This window comes from Castanea sativa, chromosome 5, assembly GCF_040712315.1.
Source record: "Castanea sativa cultivar Marrone di Chiusa Pesio chromosome 5, ASM4071231v1".
Classification (NCBI taxonomy): domain Eukaryota; kingdom Viridiplantae; phylum Streptophyta; class Magnoliopsida; order Fagales; family Fagaceae; genus Castanea; species Castanea sativa.
In genome coordinates, this window is record NC_134017.1 from 35,243,575 (window position 1) to 35,255,135 (window position 11,561).

An 11,561-nucleotide genomic window follows, 5' to 3' on the forward strand; every position below is an offset into this window, starting at 1 on the left:
TATATGTGGATGCCAGGGGTGACTGTCTATATTCAAGATTTACCCTAGATTCACCAAAAGTGGGGTTGAGGTTCCACGTTTAAAAAAGAAAAATAAGGAGATAAATTACATTTAAAAGTTCATTATAGGCAAAACTACATTATTGGTTTCTGAAATTTACTCTATAAATATAATTGGTCCCTCAAGTTTAAAGTGAACACTTTTAGTCCCTCAAGTTTAAAAATAAGTAATATTAATCCTTTTGTTAACTGCAGTTACTATTAATATCTATGTGGCTAACGGAGCAGTGATGTGGTGTCTTTTCAGTTCTTTAATACAATTCTATCTTTTATCTATAAAAAAAAAAAGAAAAGAGAGAGAATCACAATCTAAAATGAACGCACCACCAAAACAATAAAATGCTAAAACACAATTATGAAAAAAAGAATGCCTACAATATAACACACATAGTTTCAGAGAATTAACTAAATGATGGTTCAACGTTCAAGCATTAACACAAATAGATAGTGTGCATAATGCATGGTTTTAAAAACCGGTACGGTGAACGAACCAGAAAAGCAGCTAATTACCGGTTTTAAGGTCGAACCGGTGACATCATAAATAATTTAATTATTATTTATTTAAATTATATAAATAATTAATAAATTTTTTAAAGAAGTATATAACATTTTTTTAAAGAATTTAACATAAAACATTACAAAAAAATCGTGCTTAACATAATAAACTATCAAAAAAACCAAATAAATAAGTTCCTTAGTCATTATATTTACATCCAAATAGCAAATAACAAATAAGTTCATTACATCCAAATAGCAAATAAGTTTTAAAGTTTCAAACAAACAACTAATAAGTTTGAAAAGTCAAGCATCATTTGTTATGAAGAAAATTGAAATCAATATCATCATGTAAACCAAATGCTCCACCACTAGCATCATTATCATCATCCTCATCCTCATTTTCTTCATCTTCAATAGGAATATGATGATTTTTATCTCTAAATCCGGGAGGAGCATCATCTTCATCACCAAATGATTCCAAATTGATGTCATCATCATCCTCAATCACTTCATTATCCATATCTATACAAATTCCAAAACCAAAGAACAATAAATGAAATAACGATTCTAATAATCATTTATCATAAATCATAAATAGTCTAATTAAAATATGCAATTAGGCAAAGAATTGTTATAAGCTAACTTCTTTGTACATGACTAGAAGACCCTTCTTCGATTGGATGAGCTCCCTCTTCATATAATGCATTCTCTATCTCCTCATGATCCAGAAATGGAGGTTCCTCATCTTCCACTACCCAAAATTCAGTTTTATCGATACTTGCATAATCAATAGGATCAAAATTAAACTTCTTCCTTTTGACTCTATATCACAAAATGAACATAATGAATAATTGATAACCAAATCATTTATATTTCACAATCACAAAGAACCCACTCAACCAAATTAGTGAATCACTCATATTTTCCCACAACAACGTTAATTAAAAGAGATTATATAATATATACCTTTCTTTCAATCGGTAGTTATAATGAACATACACAAGATCATTAAGTCGTTGATGCTCCAATCTATTTCTTCTTTTGCTATGTATTTGTTCAAAAGCACTCAAATTCCGCTCACATCCCGAAGAGGCAGCTGTTTGGCTAAGGATCCGAATTGCAAACTTTTGTAAGGTTGGAGCACAAGATCCAAACAACTTCCACCACTCATCTAAGTTCCATATACAACACAAAACAAAGATACAATGAATCAATAAACATACTTATCCCAAAAATATAAAAAAGAGCTATAATCTTTAAAACATAATTAACTAAAGTAAATGATATCTTACCCGGCTGAGATGTCTTGGCTGATTCTTGAGCAAGTTGGGTTCCAAAAGTTTGTTCACGCTCTCGAAATAGCCTTAATTCCTCCACCAACTTCAATTGGCCAACTGAAACTTTTGATTCAATCACATCTGTCACAGCAGATTGTGTCTCTAGCCTCTTATTAAGAGTAGATGAGTCATATTGGAATGCAGGATTCAACCAATAAGCAGCAGCATGAATATCTCTATAGAATTGATTATCCCAACGATCCTTGATAATATTAACATAAGGCTCCCATAGTCTCTTCTTGTCCTTAAAATTTTTTTTGATTCCATCAATTACTCTATACATGCCATCATATACATAACCCATAGCTGGTTTTTCATCAGAATCAACAATGCGTAATAAACGAATCAATGGTGACATAATATGCACAATTACATGACAATCATTCCAAAATTGATTATCAAGAATGATTTTCACCACTGCCTTTGCTTTCTTATCTTTTGCATATCTTGATTCAACATAAAATTTGCTAGTCACCAATGCTTGTAAGTCATGCTTATGTTCCTTAAGACTCCCTAAGGCAATGAAAGTAGTAGCAAACCTAGTTGGCCCTGGACGCACAATTTCCGTCCAATTTGTTCTAGTCCTCAACCAAGCTTGCAAAGCCATATGATTATAGATGAACACTGTGATCTTGGATGCACGCTTTGCAAGTTTAGCTACATGATCCATCTTCCCAATCTCCTTAAAAATTAAGTTTAGGCAATGTGCTGCACAAGGTGACCAACTAATGTTCCTATATTTTCCACACAAAATTCTTCCAGCAGCTACATAATTTGCAGCATTGTCAGTAACCAAATGTACTATATTTGCAGGACCAACCCAATTAACAATTTCATCAAACAAGTTACTCAAATTAATAGCATCCTTAACCAAATCAGAAGCATCAACAGAACGTATAAAAACAATTCCTTTAGGACAATAAACAAGGAAATTAATCAATGTTCTATGCCTAGTATCAGTCCACCCATTAGCCATTATTGTACAACCAGTGTCAGCCCAATATGAACGATAAGAATCAACAATCAATTGGACTTCTCTTTTTGCTTCTCTCAACAAAGGCACTCGAAGGGCATGATAATTTGGGCCTCTATATCCAGGACCATAAGAAGCTACAGCATTGAGCATAGGTTGATAATAACTAGAATTCATAGCATTAATTGGAATGCAAGCATCATACATCCATCTTGCTACAGCCATATCAACCCTCAATTTCTTTTCTTTGCTAGCAAGAACACTTTTAATAGAAGGTTGAGCTCCCGATGTTGTTCTAGGAACGAAGTAATTACCAATGTCACCAACCTTTCTCTTGCCAAGATTAGATCTTAATGGAAAATTACTAGGACCACCACTTCTATTTCCCCTACTTAACCCCTACCTCTAGGAGTAATTTCTTGGACATCTTCAAATTCTGGTGAGTCCTCTAATGGCGAATAATTAGATGCTTCTTGATCCTTTTTTGTTTGTTCTTTAGATTTAGCAATTTCCTTCAAATTCTCAACCATTTGAAACCTAACATCATAAGGTACACCCATACATGCAGCCACATCACCTTTAATTCCAGCTAGATGTCTTTTCATCCTATTAATGCCCCCTCCTTTATAACTTTTCCCACAATGTATACATCTATAGCTACTTTTTCCGTCTTTCAACTCTTCAGTCACATGATCCCATGCAGGATCACATTTTGCTCTCACAGATGAAGAATTAGCATTAGACCCGGTTGTAGAAGCATGTTCATTAGATGGTACAGAGGCAGACTCCATTTCACTCAACAATTTCAGACTTGCAGCAACTATTTTACCAACAAATAAATTCATCAACACAACAATCAACATAGTGACATACACGTATAATTCTCTATAAAAAATATTTCACAAACAATAATCTCTGTAAATCAAATCCACAACAAATCCACACCATACAGAGAATCCACAACATGATCAAAAGCAAAATCAAAAGGAAAGAATGTTACCTGATGAACCCAAGCAGAGAAACAGAGAGTAACACTTCAGAGGAAAAAAAAAAACCCAGCAAACAACACTTCAGACTTTAGAGTCCACGATCACAACCATAAATTTCTCCTGCAAACAAGAATTGAAGCATGGAAATGAGAAATTTAAGTGAAAAAAGAAAAGAAAAATGAAAAGAAAGAAAGGGAAATTGAAATGAAAAAACAAAGGCAAAAATGAAATTGAACCATAGTTACCATACCCATTTTTAACTATATGTGGAGGCAGAGAGAGTGATCGTGGGTGTGGTGAGGGGCTGGGGCGTGCGCGAGGGGCGCGAGGGTCGTAAGGGGCTGGGGCTGTGGGCGCGCGCGTGGGGCTGGGGCTGGGACGCGCGCGAGAGGGCGAGGGGCTGGGGCGCGCGCGAGGGGGCAAGGGGCTGGGGCGCGCGCGCGCGAGGAGCTTGGGTGTGCGCGAGGGCCGCGAGGGTCGCGAGAGGCTGGGGCTGGGGCACGCGCGAGGGGGCGAGGGGCTGAGAGAGGGCGAGCGCGAGGGGGCGAGGGGCTGGGGTGAGCGCGCGCGCGCGAGGGGCTGGGGCGCGCGCGAAGGGTTGAGCGAGGGGCTGGGGTGAGGGCGAGGCGCTGAGCGGTGAAGGCGTGAGGGAGAGCGTGACTGTGAGAGGCTGAGAGCTTGAGGAATGAGGAGGCTGGAGGCGACTGAAGAGAAGTGAGAGAGGCAGAGAGCTGAATGAATCTGATAGGTTAGGATTTAGGAACTTAGGATTAGGTTTAATTTTTTAGGGCAAAACGGCACAGTTTTGCCAAATGACCGGTACCCGGTTCGACCGGCCAGTTTTCCGGTTTTTAAGGTTGAACTGACCGGTCAGAACTGTTCACTGTTTTTAATATTATTTCCGGTTTTACCTCATAACCGGACCGGATTTGAGGCCAGTTCCCGGTTGAACCGGTCGGACCGGCCTGTCCGGTCCGGTTTTTAAAACTATGTCACAAATTGAGTTTTGAAAATAGTTTTTTTTTTTTCCTGTCTATTTTGGGTTGCAAAATAATTTTTTTAGTCCTAAAAATAGAAAATCATTTTTGGAAATAGAAAATAAGGAGAGAAAACAGTTACCAAATATACCCTTACTTTTTAAAGATTATTTTCCATTAATTTTTTTTTAAATGGAAAGCAAAATAAGAGTATCTTGGAAATTGTGGGGAGTAGAAGAATCCCCATCCAGACCTTAAGCCCAATAATAGATTGGGCCACAAGAACGAACTGGGTCAAACTTGTACGCATGAGAGGAGGCCAAGAAGGTAACGGCTATGAGAAAAAGGAAGCTGAACTATCCTCCATACTCGAGAAAGGAAAACACCATAGGAAAATGGTTCCCATGGAAAAGGTAAGGAACTAACCTTACTTGAAGCGAGGTGCACGAATGATCCACGTGTCACTCTCAGATGATGCCTAGGACCACGAGAAACTTCCAGAACATGTAAGAAGGTTGAAGACTTTATCTCTGCATCAATTTGGGAGCCCTTACCTAACCTCTATTGCATTAAATACGCATGAGATAGCCTAAACAACAAAAATATCCCCTAGAAGACAGAGTTTAGGGATAAGGGAGAGGAGGAAACTGATAAAGTAAGAAAAATATCCTTGAGAGTTGGGCTGGCAACATGCCAACTGTAAAGAAAGGAACAAGAAGTATGCCTACAAATAAGAGTGAGGAGGAGAATGTTCAATTCCATGGGGATAAGGAAATTTTAGTAGAGAAATGTTTAGAGTTTACTTGTAATATTTATGATCAATGAAATCAATTATTTGAGCTTCCCATTGTGGAGTGTTTATTCCCAGCTATTCAATTATAAATAGATTGTGTGAGACTTTTAACTATAATCTGTGGTGGTTCACAGGGGGCTAGTTTTTGTCTGCCCACAATTGGTGTTGTTTGTGGGAAAACTCTTCTAAGCAATAGGCTCAAAAGTTGGTTTATTTTCTATGGCGAATAGGTCTCGGAGTGGTCCAGCCCATCTGGAACGACCAAGTGTTTCAAAAGAATCCATTCATGTGGATAGACACGTAAGATCTGAAGTTCATAAGGAGGCTCCACGGCCACCTAGTCCACGTCCACAAGAGAGCAGTCTGCTACTAACATGGACGGTCCTTCACATTTTAGCAGGGAGAGGGAAGTGGAAAGGCTAAGGGAGCAGGTGGCAGCGTTGTAGAAGGAGACAGAGGGATAAGGAGTTACTTCGCCGTAAGGATGAAGAACTTCATCACCAAAGAGGTTCGAGTCTAGTGCTTAGTCACTCTCGAGAAGATGAGAGTGTGCTGGGAGATAGGATCAAGATGAGAGATATGAGAACAATCCATCCCTATAGGGAGCGAGAACAGACTCTACATAGCAAAAGAATGGTTTCCCTACCCTTAGGAAGAACAGAAGGGAAGAGCAAGAAAGGGAGAGGCATAAAGGTCCTGTTTCTAAGCGTACAACAGTCCCTCACTCTCGAGTTCCAGTGACACTGTCAATCTCGGGAGGTGATACTATGAGCAAAGTTTTATAGCAAATATCTCAGTCTTCTTTTTCTGAGGAGATCGAGAAAACTGACCTACCTCATAGGTTTACAAGGCCAACCTTCACCATATATAACGGCAAGACAAACCCCGTGGAACATATCAGTCATTACAATCAAAGCATGGCCATATACTTTAAAAACAAAGCTCTGATGTGTAAGATTTTCCCTTCTAGCTTGGGCCAATAATTGTGAGATGGTTTGATGGGCTAGAAAAAGGATCTATCCGAAGGTATGATGAACTAATCATAGCATTCGGGGTAGGATTTGTGACATGTAGCAAAACCCCGAAGCCTTTTGCCTCACTCCTTACCATGGCAATGAAGGAGGGGAGAGGAAAGGACGGGTAGAAACCCTTCCTTCCTTTCCCCCTCAATTTTCTATTTTCCAAAGTCCACATCTAACCATCCATTAATGATGTGTGGCAATGATTGTAGGGCGGGAAACTTGGGCGTGTCTGCGGCATTAATTACATGACGCTGCCACTGTTCATAAATGCTAGTAAATGATTGTTCCTTTTTTTCTTGAACCATAATCCCCACTTCAATAATAATGACTTGGAGATCATGGGGGGCTATTATGGGGAGTAGAAGAATCCTCGTCCATACCTTAAGCCCAATAATGGATTGGGCCACAGGAACAAACTAGGCCAAACCTATACACATGAGAGGAGTCCAAGAAGGTAACAGGCTGTGAGAAAGAGGAAGCTAAATTATCCCTCATACCTGAGAAAGGAAAACACCACGGGAAAATGGTTCACATGGAAAAGGTGAGGAACTAACCTTGCATGAAGCGAGGTGCACGGATGATCCACGTGTAGCTCCTAGAAGGTGCCTAGGACCATGGGAAACTTCCAGAACACGTAAGAAGGTTGAAGATTTTTATCTCTGCATCGATTTGGGAACCCTTACCTGACCTCTGCCGCATTAAATACGCATATGACAGCTTGAACAACAAAAATATATCCCAGAAGACAGAGTTCAGGGATAAGGGAGGGGAGGAAACCAATAAAGTAAGAAAAATATCACTAAGAGTCGGGGTGGCAACATGACAACTATAAAGATAGGAACAAAAAGTATGCTTATAAATAAGAGGGTAGCCAATCTGAAAGGAGGAGAGAATGTTCAATTCCACGGGGATAAGGGAATTTTCGTAGAGAAAACGTTTGGAGTTGTAATATTTATGATCAATAAAATCAATTATTTGAGCTTCCCATTGTGGAGTGTTTATTCCCAGTTGTTGAATTATAAATAGATTGTGTGTGAAATTAACTGTAATCTGTGGTGTTTCACCAGAGGCTAGTTTTTGTTCGCCCACAGAAATCGTTTTCCAACTCATTAAAAGTTGCTACCAATCATAAGAAAATGAAATATTTTCTAGAAAACATTAATGTCGAAACAAACAAAGGCAATTGAAACTACTAGCAACAACTCTATTTCATTTTGAGGTCACTAGCTACCAAGCATAAGAAACGAAGGGGCCGTTTGGTATGGCATTTTAAGCCACATTTTTCAGTTTTTAGACAACATTACATGTATTTCTACATACTTTTTCACCCAAACGTATTTCTAAAAAATACAAACAACATTACTAGAATAATGTTACCAAACGGCCCCGAGATAATTTAAAATCGAAAAAATCAGGACATAAACATCATTTGGATTATTTTAAAACCACTACCCTACCTATCAAAAACAAAAAATTCCTTTTTTTTTTTTTTTTTTGCATAAAATGCGAGACTTATATTACATAAACAGAAGTCTTACAAATCTAAATATTACAACAGGAAAACATAACAACACAAACTGACTGAAACAAGCTAAACACCACCCAACCCTACCAGATCTAAGAGAGGAATAGTTGAATCTAAACAAAACATTACTGGAACCTTATTATCCGTGACGACCCAAAGATGTAACAAAACCCATGGAGTCCCAATAAAAACATTGCCACAAAAAAGTGGGGCAAGTATCATACAACACTTCCAGTTCCATTTAGGAAGCACCTCGCTTTGTCAGTAAGTCCGCACAGCTATTTGTCTCTCTCCATATATGATTAACACGCGCCTCCCAGTCCATGTGAAGGAGCCACCTCCAATCCAAAGCCAAGTTAGAGAATTCCATAGGATAATCAGCATTAGTATTCAACCAATTGTACGCAAGAAGAGAATCAGTTTGTAGACAAACTCGGTGATGGCCCTCAGCCCAAGCTTGAGCCAACGCCTCTCTAATACCCCAAAGTTCAGCCATAGTAGTGTTGGTAACTCCCAGATGTAATGAGAAGCCCCACAACCAGGCTTCATGGTCTAAGCGTGCCACGCCCCCCGCCCCAGATTTTCCAGGGTTGCCAAGTGAGCTACCATCTGTATTAATAGTGACGTAAGGGGAAGGAGCTGGACAACACCTAATATATTTGATGGACAATGGAGCTAAATGCCCCGCATAGACAGTGCTAAGAAAGAAAAATTCTGTGGCATGAGAAATAGCCTTTTGTTTTAAAATATGAAAGGGGATGAATGCATCTGAAAAATTAAAGAATTCTACCCAACCAAATTGCCCATAAGATAAAAGCAAAGATAATGTTCCATGGAACATAACCTAAAGGAGAGTGTAGTCTGGAATTACTTTTGCACCAATCATGTAATTCAAGTTGGAAAAAGTTCAAAGTAAGTAATTGGCCCGGGAAGGAAGACCAAATAGTTCATGCAAATTGACAATCACGCATAACATGGATAGGTGTTTCAAGCTCATTGAAACGGGTACACACTTGGTCGCTCAGTGTAGTGTAAGGGAAAATGACCGATTTAGTGGGAATGATGATGCGCGCATTTCCATTGAAACATTTGAATTTTAGGTGGTATATTTAGTTTCCAAATCCAAGATCCTGCTCTCCATGTCTGCCTTGTAACCTCTTTGGGTGTTGATAGAAGATAGGAATAAGCAGACCGTACTGAGCAAACATCTGCATGATGATCCCAAACACCGTCATCCGTTAAAGTATTAGGAGAGCCATGAATGGGCAATAGCTGAGCATAGATAAATTAGGTTATCGATGATGGCAAAATCATACTAAGAGGTGTAAGATCCCATTGATGCATTGTAGTAATCAATTTAGCTATCGGAATCTCGTACTCGTGATGAAGTAGGGAGCCATGAATAAGACCACGGATCGGTCCTAGTGGTAGCCAGTGATCCATCCAAACATTTATTTTTCTCGATGAGGACAGAATCATACTAAGAGGTGTAAGATCCCATTGGTGCGTTGTAGTAATCAATCTAGCTACTAGAATCTCGTACTCGTGATGAAGTAAGGGGCCATGAATAAGACCATGGATCGGTCCCGCATGGTAGCCAGTGATCCATCCAAAAATTTATTTTACCGCCATCATGAATAATCCAGTGTAAACCACCTTGCAAGAGGGTCCTACCCCGTAACAAAGCCTTCCACAAGTGAGACCCAGTAGTTGAAGCAGTCGGTAAGAAATCGGTTGTTCAATAATGCTTTTGGGATAGGAATTTGGCTAATAAGGAATGCAGGTTTCGCCATATACGCCATACTTGATTCATAAGAAAGGCATCATTGGTAGTTTTGGACTCTCTAATACCCAGCCCACCACAAGACTTGGGCTTGGTGAGTGTGTCCCATAAAAAGACATATTTGAGCGGTATGTCATGACCAAAACGGATACAGTACAAGAGGGAGAAGAAAAAAAAAAAGTAATAGGATCACAATAATGGCACCCAACCTACTCACATGACATATGGGGAGTCCCCCCTCAACTGTCCACACCCTCCCCATAAATGCTATGCTTGTTGATCATCTCTACCTCTTCCACCACTATCCGCATGTATATTATTCCTTAGCACAAAAACTCTCATCACATTCTCGTAAGCTCACTCATCTTGATTAAACAAAAATACATCTATACATATAGTACACAATGAAACCCATAACCAGCTTTCTCTTAGCCATTCTGGTCATCACAGTCTCAGTCTCTCTGGCAACCCGACCTGAATCTGACAGGTCATTCTCAGCCCAGCTCAAACACTCCAAGGACAAACCCAACAACAACAACAACAATAAAGGTGGTGGAAGTGGAAGTGGAGGTGGAAGTGGAAATGATGGTGGCATGGGCGGGTTCTTTAGTCCTGGAGGCGGGTTCAACATACCCGGGTTTGGAAATGGTGTTGGAGGCGGGTATGGAGGCGGGTTTGGAGGTCCAAATGGAGGGTACTCGAAAGGTGGTATAATAAGGCCCACAGTGGTGTGTAAAGACAAGGGTCCATGTTACAACAAGAAGCTCACATGTCCAGCCAAGTGCTTCACTTCCTACAGCAACTCAGGCAAGGGTTATGGAGGTGGTGGTGGTGGGGGTGGCTGCACCATGGATTGCAAGAACAAATGTATTGCTTATTGTTAGACCTCTGATTACTAATAGCACAGGCTTGCTTGTAATAGTTTCTATAATCACTAGTAGTTATCACTTAAGAGTTAGGTATGAGATGTAGTTTTGTATGAGATATGCTATTATTATGTTATATTACATATATGGTATTTGTGTAAGAGTTTCCCTTTTTTGGTTTTTTTTTTCCCCCAAACTAAATTCCTACCTCTTATAGGGCTCTAGGATTTATAATAAATAAATAAATAAGTGGAGAATATGTAGTGGCTTACAAAGTGGTGGGAGTTTTTCTTGTTATTACTAGTGAAAAGCTAGATGTGTTTGGGATCCAGGTCCATTTTATCTGTGATGTGAATTTTTTTTTCATATTTATGTGTTGCTTTCTTTAAGATCGAGAATTGAAGTTCTGAAGTAGAATTCTTCAGCTGAAATTTCATTCGAGAAGCCATAATAGTGAAAAGAATGAAACTAAAAGAATGGAGGAAATTAAACTTGCACAATTCACTGCAGGGATACGGATTATGGACCCCAAATCTCATTCTTTAGGACTTGAAATTTTCTTTAACGAACATAATATATGCCCTTAGCTCCTCAGTCAAAAACTGGAATCCGTGAGAACCCAACTACATTGGGATACTGTTAGATACGTCAGCAAGATTAAATGTTCCTAATAAATTGCCAGTGTTTAAAACAATTTAAATAACTAGCGCTGAAGTAGATGATACATGGGCTTTTGGTA

At 39.2% G+C, this 11,561-nt stretch overlaps 2 protein-coding genes across 2 annotated transcripts; one reads left to right on the forward strand and one right to left on the reverse strand.

Annotated features, from left to right (window-relative positions):
• Nucleotides 1–1,061: 1,061 nt before the first annotated feature.
• On the reverse strand, nt 1,062–8,669 carry LOC142635106 (uncharacterized). Its single transcript, XM_075809320.1, has 9 exons — nt 8,426–8,669; nt 7,066–7,145; nt 5,260–5,394; nt 3,813–3,867; nt 3,293–3,687; nt 1,850–3,200; nt 1,524–1,728; nt 1,211–1,379; nt 1,062–1,079 (listed from the first exon to the last, which is right to left on the reverse strand). Exons 1-9 carry the CDS (start codon nt 8,667–8,669, stop codon nt 1,062–1,064), a joined length of 2,652 nt encoding a protein of 883 aa, XP_075665435.1.
• A 1,482-nt stretch (nt 8,670–10,151) lies between these two features.
• LOC142634383 (uncharacterized) lies at nt 10,152–11,002 on the forward strand. The gene has a single exon (XM_075808677.1). It carries the CDS (start codon nt 10,361–10,363, stop codon nt 10,838–10,840), a length of 480 nt encoding a protein of 159 aa, XP_075664792.1. The 5' UTR covers nt 10,152–10,360; the 3' UTR covers nt 10,841–11,002.
• The last annotated feature ends 559 nt before the right edge of the window (nt 11,003–11,561 follow it).